Below are 18,832 nucleotides of genomic sequence, written 5' to 3'. Positions count from 1 at the left end.
CCCATTCTGCTGTGAGCTCTCACGCTGATCAGTGCAACCATGGTTGAATCAATACATATTAATATGTATGTATTTATACATATACATGTATTCCATGTATTAATACATATATCTTTTAATCTGCTTTTTGATCTTCAAGCACCTGCAAAAAATTTCGTTCGGCTCATCGGTAAAAAAATAAGAAATTTGTTAATAAAAAGTACGCTCTGGTCTTCAATCAAACCTGTATAAATGAAGAACTTCTGCCTAATTACACTAATACATATATATGTATGTATTAATTCAACCATGAGTGCAACGTACCTGTGTCGTAGAGCCATTTCCAGATTCTATATATTACTCCACCTCAGATGGAGCAGTAGACAATTCCAAATTGTGCGTATAATTGTGCGTATTTAACGAAAATGTTGCGTTCGAATATGACGTAGCTTCCACTTTCATACTACAAATGACCATGATTCAAACATAGTGGAAGATGGTTATTTTAACGTTCATGAATCCAAAGAATGCTTCAGCGTAGAATTGAAATAGGATGAGATTTTTTTACAGATTAAAAATTTTGAACCAATTAGTAATTTTTAGTATGGATAGAATTACATAGAAGTGGTATGAATCAATTTGTTTTCCTTTACACTTAAGAAATGGCACTGAGTAGTTATGCTCTAGTCGGACGTAGCGATTTTAGTTGAATTCTAGGTAATTAATACGGAAAATAAACGATACGAAATGATATTGTTGAATATTGAATAAATTAGCGATATTGTATGGACTCCTTTCTTAACTTAAATAGTTATATATGAAATTTTGAGTAAACGTTAATTTTTACGTGCCTTGCGACTTATTTTTTTTTGGACGTGCGATTTATTTATTTAGATGCTCACATAGGCTGGAGATCGAAAATGATAACGCTGAAAAATGATAACGCTGAAACTAAATAATATGCTTTGAAAAAAAACTTTCTAAATACAATACTTCCTAAGAATCCTGTGTCTTGGATGTTAAACATGTACAATGAATTTCTAATTTCATTTTCATATATAAAAAAATTATTTTTCAAATTTTTTATGATATCAAAATTGTGTAAATTTTCCAAATTATTTATTCTATCAACTGATTCATGCATTGTTTCTGACTTTATGCAATTGTGCAAAATTTCAGATCGATTGGACCGGTCAAATTGTGTCATATGGATTATAAGATTTCAGATTTGTAGCAGACGAAATTATTTTTACTTTTTTTAATAATGAAAAGAAAAATAATTTATAAAATCATTTATTCTGTCAATTGATTCATGCATTGTCTCCAACTTTATGCAAGTGTGCTAAATTTCAGATCAATTGGATAGGTATAAGCGTGTTAAATATCAGTTATAAGATTTGTAGCTGACAAAAATGTTTTTTCAATTTTTTTAATATTGAATAAAAAAATTTTAAATTATTAAAATAATTTATTTTGACATTTGATTCATGCATTGTCTCCAACTTTACACAAGTGTGCAAAATTTCAGATCGATAGGATAAGTAGAAGTGTATTAAATTTCGATTACAAGATTTGTAGCAGACAGACAGACAGAAAGACAAACAAAGAAACAGAGAAGAAGTGAAGTTAAAGAGAAGTGTTGTAAAATGAACCTGATTTTCTTATCAAAATATGTTAGCTTCACATTTACTGTTACTGTCGAAAAGCGAACAAGCTTCAGATTCAGTATCGTTCACGTATCGTTAATACGTGAGGACAATTTCCATGTGTAAGTTTAATGCGCGCCGAAAATATTCACATTCTTCCACTAAATATTTCAAGTGTTTTGTGAAATATCTTGTTAATCAGGGTAATGTAGCATCCAGGACTTTCAGGCATTGGCCAACGATGCGTCATGAAGTCGTATCAATTCAAGTTGTACATCAATCAAATATTTTTAATTCGAAGAAGTACCAAATGAGGTCAAAGCCACAAATTAAAAACCAACTGAAACGTGATTATTTTTTGCAAAGGTATCAGAAAGACCAGAGTTATGTTGTGAAGCAACGCTTTGTGGCGTAACGCGTTTTGATGAAAAGAGAGGTAAATGTGAGTTAGCGGACCGAGGAAAGCATCCCAACATCTATATGTTGCATTATTTTTTCATAAATTCGTGAATTTGCACAATGGTATGGTTTTGAATTACTTATTAAGGATGAAAGAGGTATTTCACTGATTTATGTTTCGATTCTAATAGAAGAAGAGTTTAAGATCCTTTCGTTATTACACGTTCTCTTTCAGCGGCTGAAATTTTTATGGATATTTTTCACACAAGGAAGGCAATTCGTTAGGGTTCATTTCCTTTGTGATGAAAATATTCCCGTCATTCCTAAGCATGGTGGCTATCTCATACTTGGTCTCAATTTGGATGTTGCTTTTTGTGGAGACCGAGCCCACGACTTTGGTTCCGTCGGGCCGAATGGGATCTTCAGCAGCGTGCACATCGCGGGCAGAGAGGAAGGCATACCATCCAAATAAAATGTTTCCCACACCGGAGGCTGAAAAAATCATTCAATTATTCCAAGAACGATTAACCTTGAAATGCCGCACAGGATGTTACAGGCCCTTAAAACGGAGAAATATAAAAAATATTATTGTTTTTCCTTTAAAGTGAACCGTAAATTCCACGGATTTCATTGTAAATTGTTTAGTTGCAGTAAAATTATTGAAAATTACTTGTATCAAATTCTGTTCATTTCAATACAATTAAAAGTTAGTAATTTCTGCAACGAATACATGCAATTCGACAATATGAAATAGATTAAATATTGTAATGTTAATCACAAATGCATTTGAGTTGAACGTAAGTTGTAGAAGCTCGATGAAAAAAATAGCTCGATTTCTGAAAAAAATATTTGGTCCACAAAATTTCATCATGTCCGCTCTTGTTTACATAATTTTTATTGTGAGTATCTAATGCAGAAATAATAAATTAAAAGAACATTGTGTCCTCATTAGCCTGTCTCTTTTTTATAAACGTTGTACTCTTACGTAAAATTAAAATATCATACAAAAACATGATTTAAAATGTCATGAAAATAATAAAAATGAACTGACATCGCACAAGATTCTTGGCTTGATCTCGTTGTTGTGTGGTGCGTATGATGAGCGGGATCCCATTTTGAGCAGCACACATTGTCACCATACTTGCACGAGACTGGTTATATGACGTGGCTGTCGACATGAACAGCAGTGGCGCAGGGGGAGTGTAACCTGCGCAGAAATTTTTAAAAATTTAGCAATAAATTCAACAAAATTTATTATTTCTCTAGTTCCGTGCTCTCTTCTGTTAACGGTGACGGAAGCATGATGAGTGTAACGGGTTCGATACAATTGGAAGAGATTTAAAAAAATCAATTTACTGCAAAACAATATTTTAGTTTGAAAACATTCCATTAAGAGCAAAAAATATACATTATAGAGTGGAAACGTTACATTTAGTGCAAAATGGTTCAGCATCGATCGACTCGGTTGCCATTGGTCACTGGTAAATACGGCTTCAAGAATCACTGAATTTGGCGTAGGTGACGGTGTCAACTCTGTGCTGCGTTGTCAGGTAGCTCTGATTCCCTGAACTGAGTGTGCAACTGTCGCCCACGGCATCGTACGTCACTGCCGTGCAGTTGTTATACTGAATGCATAGCGATCTACACTCACCTATTGGATAACAGACGTTATTATCATTTAGATGGTATCAAATGATATTAAAGGGTGGGTAAATCTAATAAACTTGAAGATAAGCAGTAATATATGAGTTTTTAAGCACAAATATTCTAGACGTAAATGAAATTGTATAATCTGTACAAATTTAAATACGGTAACAAAAAATATTGTGAGGCATTTATATGGAGATGATGACTTTCTTCAATCCCAGGAAATTTAGTGATGATCTGCCTAACAGTTAAAGCACGAAATTAAATCGCCCAAACAATTCATTTGATAGAAGGATGACGTTGTAAATTCGGTGAAATATTAACAAAGATCGACACAGCCCGCATTAACATTCTTCAAGCTTCGCACGTGGCGCAGTCGTGACAGAAAGTTATGGCGTTAATCGATCGTTGCCACTGGCGACTGGAGCGCCTGCCGCTTCGATCAGATATTCAACATTCTTCTGGATACCCGCCACGCCTTTACAAACCTAATGGTTTCAGGAATAAAACTGTGTACGGAATTTCGGATTCTATTATGAATTAAATTTTGCGTTTGAATGCATCTGTGCATGCGCGAAGAATTTTACCAGCTTAATAAGTTTTTTACATGTTCCGCACTCTCTTTGTTTGTTTTATATGTTCAATCGAGATCGTGAAAAAAATTAGGTCAAAAATGGTGACTCATCGTTGTCCCTATGTAACTTAGGTTGAATTTCTTCAAAAGTTAACAAATTAAGCAATGTATTTGTCCACAACGGCACTTCAAATCCTTCTCATGTTATAACAACATAACATAACATAACATAACATAACATAACATAACATAACATAACATAACATAGTGATGTCGGCGCTAAAGAGTATGCCTGATGTGGCCTGTCGCCGTTGGTTAAATAATATTGGAAATCAAAACAAAAAATATGGTATAACTGTAAACATGTTTGCAGGTAATCAAGAATTCCTCGTACGCTCGTTCACGGTTATTTTTATTCAAAAAGCCTGTCCCCTAACTGCGCTCTGTCAAGCTTCCCAATAGCGAATCCCCAAAATTGTTGTCTGAAATTTAGCGCTCGTCCAATTTGTTGTCTTCTTACATGTACACTGACACTTCGATCGTAACAATAAGGGACCCTAAAGGACCAATACACGAGTCATACGATATTTACTTGTTGTTTTCTTACTTGTACACTGACACTTCGATCGTCACAATAAGGGACCCTAGAGAACCAATACTTGAGCCATATGATATTATTATTATTATTGATATTTCAGCTTACATTCAGAGTGGACGGAGACGATGTCCTGCACTGGTGCCAGGATGACGTAATTCTGGATGTTCGACGTCCACTGGGTGCTGCTATGTTGCGCCAACAGGAGAACGAGAAGCAGCATCGCCATCTTTAAAGTCCTGAAAAGTGGATTGCAACCCCCCAAAACTTTGAATGTTGTTATTCTGAACAAAATTTATCTTATTTTTAAGTTATGATTATTAATAGGCACACGTATTTATTGGACACATTGTTTGAGGTCATTTTCCTGGGCTTGTTTGGGCATGTTCAAATATCCTTTAATATTCAATTGCATAATAGAATCGTTTTGCCATTTAAATAAATTTCTAGCTATTACTTTTAAGATACTGGACATGAAATATTATTTCATATAGGGTTGTTTAGTTGGATGTAGTTGGACAGGTAGGATGAGCTTTGTCCGAGTTCTAAATTTCGTTCAACGAAATGCAGGCGTTGATCAGAACTTTTGGTGATATTGCCCAAATTTTATGGAAAAACTATGCAACAATGAACCGCATTGTATAGTCAACTTGAAAGTAGACAACAACTAGTTAATATTTAATTGTTTCTGTTAATCAATTACAATTTATTGTTTAAGAATTTAGAGTCCAAGTATGATGTACAGTATGTCATAGATGCAAAATAAAAAAATGACGTCTCATTTTCAGAGCCAAAGTTATAATTTCAAATGTAATTTAAGAGGCCCTCTATCGTCATTGAAGCCCATGGCGTTATTTTATTCTATTTGGATGAGTTTGAAAGATATGAGACCCTAGTATTTTGCAGATATTCGACTGTTCGCAAGTAATAAGTGATCTTAATGAAGAAACTAGCAAAGACCTAATATATGTCCTTATAGGTGAGTATAAGATAACGCAATGTCAGTATAACTCACCTTTTGTAAACGTGAACCACACACCACAGTGAACAGGGCGCATCTAAGTGGAGAATTCGTTCTGGACGCGGCATGACGGCAATGTATACTCTTTTGTGATGGCACTTTTGTAATCGATCGCGATTTGGGGCTAAACTTTCTGACTTTGATGTCTGGCTTTCATGCGTGAAAGTTGCGCATCATTGCGGAGTCACGCTGTGATTAATGATGATTTTTGATGTCTCATCAATCTGATGAGATCAATACGAGTTAATGTCTCATCAAAACGATCATTTTAGATGGAGAAATAAAGTTTTCGCGACTCTAAAATTGAGCAGCGGATAGCCCGCAATGATAAATTATTTCCTAAAAGTTCTGTTAAACATGACGGTGACACAAATGATTCTTAAAAAAGATTCGTTTTCAATAGCTTTCAGTTTCAGAGTTGTAGATTTAGTAACAACATTAATGGCTCTTTTTTTGAAAAGTTTCCGATCACCTGGGGACACTAACCACTACCTGGGGACACTAACCACTCACCTGGGGACACTAACCACTACCTGGGGACACTAACCACTCACCTGGGGACACTAACCACTCACCTGGGGACACTAACCACTCACCTGGGGGCACTAACCACGAACCCGGGGGTACTAACCACACATGGAGGCATCTTAAAATCTTTGTATCCAAATTTGGCGGTTAGACGCCGGGAGCATTTATAGGGGTTCAGAACTTCAGGGGTTGAATTTCACTTAAGCTGATCGTACCATGGTATCCGCCGGCTCAACGCCTCGGAGCGGGATAGTACGGCATTTTCAAAGTTCGAGAAAGATAGTTCTAGAAAGATGACGTAGCAGCCGGCCGAAGCCGGCTACTGTCACGGGAGCTCAGCACAAGGAACCTCTTGCCTCAACGGTTAGAACAGAACTCTGGAACCCGATCTTATTGGCCCTCCAGAAATCTCCGCTCACTTTCAGTGTTCTTCGCTAAAGTTGAGAAGTTCAGCGACGGAAGTTGGAGGTCGTTGTCTGAGGTTGCTCGAGTAAAGTTACTTCTAAATAAGAAGAGGCTGGTCTTAAATTTGAGCCTTGTTTTAAAACTATATGAGAGTCTCCCCTCAAATATCCTGGCTACTCGAAAGGGTCTGGCTAAGACTGTCAAGTCAATATGGAGAAGTAGGAGGCTAAGCCTTCACGTTATTTTTTTTTGTCCAAAGTGCCTTTTTCTAGCATGAGTTGCAGCGCCTTTTGAAATTGTTCAAAATAGACCATAATTGTGAAATTTTGCTTTAAAAATTTAATTTATCTACACTTTTTCTTCATGCATAATTTATTATCAGTGCTTTTTTGGATTAGTTGGAATATAATTTAGTTTCCATTTAGTTAAAGAACGAAGCTCTGAATAAAGAAAAATAAATAGATAAAGTTTTTATTAGGTGGATTAACGAAACAAAGATCAAACTGAATTGAGAGAAGCTTATCGCTCGTGTAGGATTTCTAAAACCATTAAAATAACTTTAAAACCATTTTTTAAACCATTCGTTCAGCAGATGTTATAAAAGTCTTAGATAATTCCAGCCAATTTTTTTTCACTACCTGAAATAATATTTTTAACTGACATTTCAGTCAAATTGATTTTACTCACACTTCTCACTCTAAACTGCGCCGCTGCTAAAAGTTTATAATGTTTCATGCTTCTTTTAATATGGTTGAGATTATTATTTCTAAATAATCAAATGAATATCACGGAGGTACAAGTTCATGCAGTGTTCAAATAAAATATAAATATAACTACAAAGTTTTCTTCGAAAATCATCATTTCGATAAATTATGAAACTCTAGAAGGAGAAACGAAATTTTTGTTCAGGATATCTACCAAACTGATACTTTTCCAAAACTTCAACCAGTCATGTATAGAAAATTCTAATGAAAATTCTTCCTGAGCTCTTAAAGAAAAATTGTTTAAAAAATTATTGTTGACATTGCAATAAAAATTATTAATTGTAGGAAGTTCATGGACGCGAACGAACGCGCAGTTGCAGGATCGACAGTGAAAATAATAACAATTAATCTAATAACTCGCGGAAATTATTTCTTTACGCTGACACACTTTGGAATAAACATTTAAGAAAATAGGCAACTGTAAAACTTAATTTTACCTATAAAATCATAAATTTTTCAAATCATAGCTTCTTATTAATTACATTAAAAAAAATTAGATGCATTCTAACGATAAATTATGAATTATTCACATCCATAAATAAGACTCGAAAAATTTGAATAGACTTTATATTTAGATTAATTTTTCATGTATATACCTAACCATAGTTACGTTCAATAAGTCGTCTCATACGCTCGTCTGAAAATAACCCTTTTTTATATCCAAATTCTAGACTTGAATCACGTTCATTAAAAGACGTTTAGCCGCTCACCGTGCAGTATCGTCCTCATTGTATGACCGGTTAAAAAGGTTCCTTTTAATCTTTGTTAACAAGTGCTGGCATCCGAATCGTTAGGCATTCATCTTCGTAATAAATATTCCTGAGCGTTTAGGGTTTTTGTGGAAAAGAACGACCCGAAGTCTCATTTTTCTCGCTGTAACGGCGCCACCAAAACCCTCGTGTAGCTCGCTGGACAAGTGGCGTTCGCGTGAGAGATCAGAAGATGTGAAAATTACTTTTAAAAAATTAGATCAGTACTCACTGCAGTGAGTGACAGAGAGCGTGCATAAATCATTTTCTCGTGCATAAATAAGTTTTCATTGCGATTAGTACAGTGAAGTCACGGACGGACGAGCATGACGAGCACAATAGCACTATTTTTTCCGTAAATGAAGAAAATTGCGTATAATCGCTTCCTAGAAATTCATTGTGAGTTTATGTGGACACCGAAACAAAATGTCAAGGCGAACAACTAAAAAGTGGTGCGGCTCGATTAATTTCATGAAATTGGATAAAGTCGGATATGGCTTAATGATGTTTAAACACTTTTTTCCTTCCAATTGGAACTGCTAGAGTAATAAAATAATTAATAAAGCATTTTGCCTGCCATCTGTGGGAGGCAGCGATGTTTTAAAATATAAAATTCGAAGCCCCATTTCAAAGTTCATAAGCTAAAATTTCTCAGTCAAAACATAACCTCTAAAGCAATTGGATTATGATTATTTTTCATTTACTTCCATAGCTTTTTGTACACGAGTGATTACACGCGTTTGGAGTGATTAGAATTAGTTTCATATTAAAACTTTAATATTGCTCCTCCTCGTCCTTTAAAATTTCCTGGTAAAAGATCGAGGTAGTTTTCAAACTATTTGCTCGACCGAGTTTTCAAAAATCTTCAGCCATGTGTTATTTTATTCTTTCGTATGTGAAAAAGAACAAGTGTGAGATAACCAAGATGAGAAAAGTAATCCATCATTTTTAGCATTGAAAAATTTTTTATTTTTCTATGTCGCTGTTGTGCAGTGCATGATCGGAGCCGAAGGTGGTGCTTCAGCATGGGTCTTGGGCGACAGTCCTGAATGTTCTCTGGGTCAGTGTGTTACTTGAGGGGATCTTAAGATACTTGAGCAACCACGCATACACTATAGATAACGATTTACCTCATTATTTATACACATATTCACTATTAGCAAACAAACACAAATTGTATTACGCAGTCCAGGCAACCACATAATAACTTTTATAGGAAATACGAACAATCATTCAAAACACATTCACATAACCAACCAAGTTATGCAACCGGTGGGAGGTATAAATCCTAAATATATACATATTCTATTCCGTACATATTATAATAAATAATATAGTTTAAAATACATATTCTATGCCGTATAGTTTCTCCGGAACTTTCGCTTACGCTGTTTGCTTCGATTGGAACTCAATTTCTACCATTACATATTGCTTATATATCAGCCATTTTTTCATGTAGCTACGCTGCACAGCTTGGAAATTTTACAAATTTCAATTAATTGCCGGAAAAATCTCAGTTCTCTTTATTAAATCTTCGAATACCTCCTAAAAATAATTATTCCTTGGAAATCTTCAGTTTAAAAGTATCTTAAGTATTTACTTTGCCATTTTTGTCTCAAAATTCAATTGACTTATTTCGTTCTAAAATTAAATTATTATAGGTTAGACGGCAATAGACGAATAATATCTCGTAATATTTAAATTATTTTTAGCAGGGAAAGCCATACGAACTTGGCGGCGGTAGAAGTAATGTAGTCAATAAAGCGCCAACCGCGTCCGTGAATATCAAGGTATGTATTATTCATAAAAAGATATTAAGGGACGTATTATTCATATTAGGATATTAAGAGATTCATTATTAATATTAAGATAGTAAGGGATGTATTATTCATATAAAGATTTTAAGGGATGCATTATTCATATTAAGATATCAGGTGTGTATTATTCATATTAAGATATTTAGGTATGTATTATTCATACTAATATATTAAGGGGTGTATTATTCATAAATCACGTGGGCAATAAGTGCCATCCGCGTCGATATTAAGGTATATATTATTGGTATTAAATATAATACAGGTATTATAAATATTAAACATATTTAGGGGTTTTCAATAGGGCACGGCAAAGAGCCGAGACTTATTGCGCCTTGCCATTTCCTCTGCCGACTCAAAAATTTTCGAAAGGCTTGCGCCCAAACGTCGTTACCGAATTTAAGGTAGTCAATATATACGTTCATATGTTGGCTTTGTTATCCTCTCTATTTCTATGACCACCCAATATTTGGGGAAGACAAGCAATAAAACATACTATAGTGATTTAGTCTTAAATTAATTAGCTTGTCACTACATCCATTCGACCAGTAAGCCGCAGTTTATGTTTCTGACGAAATTTCAATCTGCAGATGAACTTGTCATGTTACAGCATGCACAGATTCTATAATCTATGCATGGAGCTGTACAGCGTGAAGAGCTGCGATAATCTATGCATGGAGCTGTACAGCGTGAAGAGCTACTATAATCTATGCATGGAGCTGTACAGCATGCAGAAACACTATAATCTATGCATGGAGCTGTACAGCGTGCAGAGCTACTATAATCTATGCATGGAGCTGTGCAGCGAGCAGAGCTACTATAATCTATGCATGGAGTCGCCCAACTCCAGTAATTGAAATCAGGATGAGAATGGAGTTGCGTCGCTCTGTGCCAAGTACGAGTTGCACAATAGCATGCCTTGCATGTACAAGTGTCGTGGAGTGACTAAAGATTTATTATATATTGTGGTAAAAATTTATTTAATATTATCATAAGATTTCGTGAAACACTTAAATTCTTACGCAAATATAGGTCTCAATAAAATTATTCGTTCCCCAGATGAACGAGTTGAAATATTCGATACAATTTGCCTTGAATTATCAATATTGTGAGAATATACAAATATACGCAATCAATATTTACTGAAAGTTTAAAAATTTCTACTGAAAGCGCGTAAATTCTTGCGCTGAATTGTTGCAACCCTATGCCATTGAAAATATTGTTTACGGCACACTCTGCATTAAATGTTTGCATAATATAAATAACTATATAAGAGTATATTCTTTGTAACCGTCATTAGAAGGATTGTTGTATAAGATTCAGGAAAAAAATCTGGTATGACTGAATACTGACTCTAGATCAGTGGTTCCCAAAGTGGGCGATATCGCCCCCCTGGGGGCGGTGGAAAGATTTAGGGGGGCGGTACGGAAGAAGTGGGCGTTTGGGGGGCGATAAGGGGGGCGGCAGTCCGATGTCAAAGTCAGAAGTTCCAACGTTTGTTTGACAATTTGAACACAACACGTGCAGCACATGACTCCCAGCGAGGGTTTTTTCACCCAGATCTGTTTTTTTAACCTCTCCTGGGTCTACGTATCGGACAAATTAAAGGCCGGTCTCGCGGCCATTCTCACGGCCAATTTCAAAATTCAATGATCAAGGAATATCTCTCAAATTAATAAACATAACTCGTTGAAACTTGGTACACGTATTCATTAGGACCTAACGGTAATGTTTAGTTCGTGAATTTTTTTTTTAATTTTGCCTTCATTTGTTTTTGCCATAGTTACAGTATATTGCCATAGTTATTGCCCGTATTGCTTAGTTATATGGCAATACGGGCTTAAATTCACAGTGAACAAGGAATTTCTTTCAACTATTGAACAGATTCGAACGAAATTTTGAATTTTCAGTCCAAGCTACCAAACGGTAATGTTAGCTCGGAAAATTTATTCGATTGTACCTTTGTTCGCGAGTTTTTTTTTTCATTTCACCTTCATTCGTGATTTAAACAGCAATACGTGCTTAAATTCGCAGTTATCAAGAAATTTCCTCCAAAACTACTGAATAAATTTGAACGAAACTTATTATTTAAATACCTAACCTCAGCAACGGTGATGTTTAGCTCGCTACAAATTTTTCGTTTTGCCTTCGTTTGCGAGTTATACGGCTATAAGTATACGGATATTCGTAAACGGCTCTGAGTTAAACCGGCCGGTAGAAAAGCCGGTTGTTCCTCCTATATCTGTATAACTCGTGAACGAAAGCAAAATAGAAAAATTGTCACGAGCTAAACAACACCGTTGGAAGGTTAAGTATTTATATTCAAAGTTTCGTTGAAATCTATTGAGTAGTTTAGAGGAAATTTCTTGATCGCCGCGAATTTAAGCGACAAATTATCCGGCGAAACAGGCCGAATATAAGGAAGTGTGAAATCAAGAATGACGGTAAAATGAAAAAAAGCTCGCAAACGAAGGTAAAATCGAAAGTTTTTTGAAGCTAAAAAATCGCCGTTTGGTAGTTAGGAATGTATATTCAAAATTTCGTTCAATTTCAAATTTACGTTCAAGTTATTTTATCATTGCGAATTTCGGCCTTTATCGCAATTTCGGCCTTTATCGGCCTATTATTTCGGCCTTTATCGAATGAAGGCAAAATTGAAAATTTTTTACGAGCTAAAAATCACCGTTAGGTTCTGATGAATACATGTTCCAAGTTTCATTGAGCTGCGTTCATTAGTTTAGGAGATATTACTTGATAATTGAATTATTTGGAGATTGGTCGTGCGACCGGCCACGAGTCCGGCCGTAAATTTGCCCGAGACGTCCTAGGTTTCTAGTGCGGAAACAGTTAAAACAGCTTAAAAACATATTGGTTCACTAAATGGGGCTCTATTTGTGTTTAACCTTTATATTTTAAAATTGCAGCGTACTAAATTTCAAGAAAGAGGCGTATGTTTTTATATGTGTCTGTGGGGGGCGATAGAAATTCACTAGGGAGCCAAAGGGGGCGCCAGCCTGAAAAAGTTTGGGAACCACTGCTCTAGATGAATGGATTAGGTTTAATAAAAATGCATCTATATCAATAATCTATATTATTAATGTTGATTATCAATTATTATTTTAATATATAATAAAATCTATATTAATAATAACCTGAAAGGAATGATGCAACGTTTTGAGGTTTGGACGAGCTAAAAAAGCTCCATGCCCGAGGCCATCAATGTTTTTAAGTCACAGAAAACGGGTTTGCGCTATAATTTTAAAAAATGAGTATATTCATATATATATATATTCGTTAGGTTATTACAAAAAAATTTAATCGCAAAATTTATTCTCAATTAGGCTTTGAGGGAAGATTCTGACTCGGCGATGGCAAGGAATATGACATTAAATTTTTTAGTAGATTTGAAAGCATTATTAAAATTATATGTTATTCCTCTCATTATTTAGCTTGCTATTAAAATTTAGTGTTAATTTAAACATGAATAACGACTCAGTTATGTATTTTAAACTTTAGAGGTCCAATTTTTAAGTAGAAATTTGGTTTGCTAGACAGAAAGAAAAAAAATTATACAGATTGTAAACTTGCTGCATCAGCATATTTATTCGAATACAGAATGAATATTTCATTTCGTGGATATGTTCCTTGTAAACCTATCGTAAAATAATGTTCAAATGTCATTCCGTTCTACAAGGTAGGTTTTTCGACATGTGCCGAGTGCTTTATTCCAGCATCATTTATTCCAAAAAGTCAGCCATTATAACCATAATGTTAATCTTCAAGCATATTTCGACTTTCACCGCTTGCGATTTTTATGATCAAAAAATTTTATAAGGACCACAGTTCGATGCTTAAATGTTCCATCGGATATGTCGTTTCAACCCAATGTAAACATTTACCGAAATGAGCAAGTTAAATAACGATTATACTTCAATTAACAATAATGGAGTTTGTTTCAACATTACAGCTTAAATCATCGTTAACTCACCGCTGCTCTGATATCTCCATTTAAACAGATATCTTTATTTGCAAGAACACATCTCATGGACGTGGGTTTTTCGGATCAGTTCTGGAGTATCTGTACCAACCAATCAGCCTATAAATTTCTGTAGCGACTTATCGGTGCAAATGTATGGGCACTCGAACCTCAGTTCGGGTATCCTGAACTGTATTCCCACATATCCATCGTAGTCTAAAAATCATTATCTGCATATTGACATTGAAGTGTACCGGGGCTGAGATCTCGGTAACGCTGAATCAGCTCTGAGGCAAATCAACTTGTAATTGATTGCAACGACAATAAAAGATAATGTAGGCAATATATATGCACAGGTTCAAAAATGTTTCGTGCTCGGGTGCCGTACAAAAACTTTTAATTACAGAAATTTCTTTTATTGCCGTAGTGAGCACATTTCATTATTGATTCGATATTATTTTTTTCCTCTAGTCCGAGTTCAGCCCAATACATTTTCCCGCCAATGATTTCTCTGAAAAACCATAAGCACCCAGCTTATCCTGAGTGCAAACAACCCCATCTTGGGCATCAGCGCTAACGTATCCTGGATACTCGACCAGATTGATGAATTCAACCCAAAACTTGAAGAAAAAAATGGGGTGAAAAATAAGCGATGATGAACGACTCGCCTCAAGTTGAGTGACGTCATGAGTGCCGTGCAGTGGGGGATGTGGGGAGTGAGGGTGAGGGCAGTGGGGGTGAGGGCAGTGGAGGTGAAGGCAGTGGGGATGAGGGCAGTGGGGGTGAGGGCAGTGGGGGTGAGGGCAGTGAGGGCCAGGTGAGATTGATCACAGAAGGAAATATAAGAAAGATATGAAAGAAACGAGAAAAAAAATAAAATGGGTTTAGTTGAGACGGAAAGCTTGGTAGATGAATAGGAGAGCAAGAAGAAAAAGTAACAGAAATGATGTGATAAAATGGTTGAAAGTGAAAGTGGACGAAGAGATGAAAGCTATGCGAAGATAAGAAAGGATTAAGTAAAGCGATAGAGTGTAGAAGAATTAAATAAGGAGGGTATCAGTAAAAATGTAACAGAGGCAGGGAAATTAAAGTTACATTTCCTCCTGCGACCCTTTCAAGATTTCTGTATTGAGAGGCATTGTTAGTTTCATAGTATGTAATCATTTTATTACGTAAAACTCCATTACGTAAAACTCCAACGACATAAACCATTACACGAAATCGATATAAGTTGCTCCGTGAGTCACAATTCCACGAACAAGATTAAGCATGACCATGAAAACAAAATCATCAATAAACATTGATTTGTCGCTGAAGATAACACAAAAGTTTGCCAATAACTAAAGAAAGATCGACAATCGTCAGCAAGTGCGGGGTCTCTTCAGCCCAAGTTTTGCCCCAACTTCGAACTTTCTGCGAGCTTGAGTACACAACTTCAGGCTTATCGGGCACAAAGTTGTTCATGCGTGACAAAGTTGCGTCTCATACGCATATTAAAGAAGTCACCTCCAGCCTTCTGGAGCACAGCCTTCAGCCGTTCTATGGTCCCAGTTGGTCATCTCCAGCCTTCTGGAGCACAGCCTTCAGCCGTTCTATGGTCCCAGTTGGCCATCTCCAACCTTCTGGAGCACAGCCTTAAGCCTTTCTATGGCCCCAGTTGGCCATCTCCACCCTTCTGGAGCACAGCCTTCAGCCGTTCTATGGCCCCAGTTGGCCATCTCAAGCCTTCTGGAGTACAGCTTTCAGCCGTTCTATGGCCCCAGTTGGCCATCTCCAGCCTTCTGGAGTACAGCCTTCAGCCATTCTATGGCCCGAGTTGGTCATCTCCAACCTTCTGGAGTACAGCCTTCAACCGTTCTATGGCCCCAGTTGGTCATCTCCAGCCTTCTGGAGTACAGCCTTCAGCCGTTCTATGGCCCCAGTTGGCCATCTCCAGCCTTCTGGAGTACAGCCTTCAGCTGTTCTATGGCCCCAGTTGGCCATCTCCAGCCTTCTGGAGCACAGCTTTCAGCCGTTCTATGGCCCCAGTTGGTCACCTCCAGCCTTCTGGAGCACAGCCTTCAACCGTTCTATGGCCCCAGTTGGCCATCTCCAGCCTTCTGGAGTAGTCTTCAGCTGTTCTATTGCCACAGTTGGCCACCTCCAGCCTTCTGGAGCACAGCCTTCAGCAGTTCTATAATCCCAGTTGGTCATCTCTAGCCTTCTGGAGCACGGCCTTCAGCCTCACCAAAGCATTTAATTCCTGTATTAACTATAGAAGATGATGTTTGTAGAACAAAAACTCTTAATAAACCAACACGTATTTCACACAATCTCGTGTCCTTGGTGCAGCCACTGATATTCACTACGCATATACTCGCTGCACATGATTTCCGCCAAGGTTAAGATCGCCATGCATTGCGGGAGCCACCATTACAAATTTTATATCACCCATAATTTGTTGCAGATTACAACGGCGAAGATTTTCCTCCCTTCGTTCTCCATATCGCACATTTTATCAGCACAATTTCCGACGATCTGAAAACTTTCAGAATACGAAAAAACTTGCTTTTAAAACGCTAAGTAGCCGGGGATGAAGTTTGAATAACTTTTATATCTCTCGACTGCTAACACTCAAACTTTTTTGATTGGTAACTGAAGAGGAAAAGTTTTATATTTGTTGAATTTAATGGATCACAGGGAGACGGCACACCTTAAAGAACTGGGCAGAGAATTAAGCACTGGATAAATTTCACTTCTGTGGAATATTCAAACGGTAATTCTATCATCAATTTGATTGGCATTGTATATGAGTGGAAATAGTTCATTTATCGTGTAATTTATTTTGTTTTATCACAAAAAGAAAATTTTCATTTTCCGGGTACGTGGTTCACAAATTAAGTGGTTAAAACCTGTTAAAAATTCTTTTGAATAAATCCTAAGGATGGGTTAGAATAATACCGAAGGCGTTTCACTGTGTATATAATTATGATATAAGTTCAGAGGTAAATATTATTCTATGTTATATTATATTCTTTCATAGGTCTAGCAGCATACGCTTTTTCAGGAGATAAATTTTTACCGAAAAAGTTTTCGAAACAATTTAGTTATAGACGCTAGCAGAGATAAAAAAAATAGTTAGGGAATACCACTAACTGATATAAATGTCAGTGATAATATGGTATTGATAGTTTCTTGCTGGTGTAAAAAAAATTACTCCTGACTAATCATTAGAAGCGCTTGACGTCCGCGACTAAATTGTATATTCGTTCGACACAACCATAGAATGAGTATGAAATAAAATTAATCAATAAGTTCATTCCGAGTGTGGTAATCTTCTGTGAGAATTTATTCCGGCAAAACAACTACACGAACCGAGAGACACTATCGAAAGGCTACCAGATCATACACTCAAGAAAATGAGCGAGAGTTGGTCCAAAATAGCATTGTTATTCTTTGTAGAATAGCCGTATTATGGGTCAACCTGAACCAGCTTTGCTTTCCAAAAAGCCGTATCAGTGCTACGTCTGCTCTATGCTCGTGATATACTTATGAAAGAAAGTGTACTATCATAGATTCGACACTATATCTCATTAATTTTTCTGGATGTTACAATGATTGTCTCATTAAGCTTAGTTCCGAGCGAGATTGCGAATGGACTGCATTCCAATCGCGATTGTTTTTTTGCAGCGTCAGCGTCGTTGTGTTACGAGGCAGCAGGCAAGGACGATATTGAGAGGCAGTCGAAAGTGTCCATCGATTTCAGATATTATTTGCATAGACGGCCTACCAGCTAAGCTTTATCATCGATCAGAGAAGAAACAAACCGAAGGAAAAAAATTAAGAACGACCGGAATGTGAAGGACAAATTGTATTTATGTTTATTCCAGTAATTCGTAACTTTTCTAAATGAATTGGGCTCATCGGGAATTGCGTTTGTTGGAGATACTTTTCAATACCCATTGAAATTGATTAATGTTTTTCAATAAATTGAGCTGTGGTGACGATCATTTAGAACGCTTTTATCTGTGTTGCGGTTATTTAATGATATATAAAGAAGAAAATAAATGAAAAGAGCAATTTTTCACAAATAGTGACATACTTTCGGCCTTGAAAAACCTTTCTGCCGGGCAGAATTGGTTAAGATGACACACAATAAGGCAAATAGTGCATCGCTATTATGACAAAGTCTAACTTATTTATGTCAGTGGGATACAATATAAATTACGTAAATAGCTATAAATTAATAGATTTTGTACGTACAGAAAGCAAGTCATTGTCAGTGAAGAAGGAAAAATGTTGTCAGTTTCGAAAAAATGTATGATAAAAAATGATAGCAAAATAGTTTTTTGTGTTTTTGTGCATTGTTAAAGTAGCCGGCAAAAATATTGCTCATATTACCGCAAGAAATGCAATACCGGCTGACACAATCTAGATGTAGTACAATTCATTCTTTTCTGAACTATTGTACATTTCTAGCATTTCTTCACTCTATTATCTTAACTAAACATTCCTAAACTCAGTATAGAAAGCTGAGAACGATAATATTATTGCATAAATGTTAAATTAAATGAATGATTTTTTATTTTTTGTAAAAAACTAAAAAAACGTGCAAAAGTAATATTTTGCACGTGTTTTGTAGAATTTCATGACAGCAATTGAAAATGAAAGCGTAGCTCAGTAATTCGGTCGCGCCAATCAAGAAACTCGTTAAAACCTCGCATGGGCAGGAAATTACCGGTTAATTGCCTGGGAA

At 36.2% G+C, this 18,832-nt stretch overlaps 1 protein-coding gene across 1 annotated transcript; it reads right to left on the bottom strand.

Moving 5' to 3' along the window:
* Positions 1-1,593: 1,593 nt before the first annotated feature.
* On the bottom strand, positions 1,594-5,883 carry LOC108682742. The gene is made up of 4 exons (XM_018171980.2): positions 5,856-5,883; positions 4,949-5,079; positions 3,076-3,231; positions 1,594-2,516 (listed from the first exon to the last, which is right to left on the bottom strand). Exons 2-4 carry the CDS (start codon positions 5,067-5,069, stop codon positions 2,272-2,274), a joined length of 522 nt encoding a protein of 173 aa, XP_018027469.1. The 5' UTR covers positions 5,070-5,079; positions 5,856-5,883; the 3' UTR covers positions 1,594-2,271.
* Between the last annotated feature and the right edge of the window lie 12,949 nt (positions 5,884-18,832).

This window comes from Hyalella azteca, unplaced genomic scaffold (assembly GCF_000764305.2).
Source record: "Hyalella azteca isolate HAZT.00-mixed unplaced genomic scaffold, Hazt_2.0.2 contig12717, whole genome shotgun sequence".
NCBI lineage: Eukaryota > Metazoa > Arthropoda > Malacostraca > Amphipoda > Hyalellidae > Hyalella > Hyalella azteca.
The sequence above is the reverse complement of the archived record's forward strand: the minus strand, read 5'-3'. Positions and strand labels throughout refer to the sequence as shown.

What these genes read in the sequence shown, in the direction of transcription:
- LOC108682742 (XM_018171980.2), bottom strand. Translation starts at nt 5,069, where the DNA reads ATGGCGATGCTGCTTCTCGTTCTCCTGTTGGCGCAACATAGCAGCACC. An exon ending in CGTCTCCGTCCACTCTGAAT is followed by an intron (nt 3,232 to 4,948) that starts GTAAGCTGAAAT and finishes ATTTCTGCGCAG; the next exon opens with GTTACACTCCCCCTGCGCCA. An exon ending in AGCCAAGAATCTTGTGCGAT is followed by an intron (nt 2,517 to 3,075) that starts GTCAGTTCATTT and finishes TGATTTTTTCAG; the next exon opens with CCTCCGGTGTGGGAAACATT.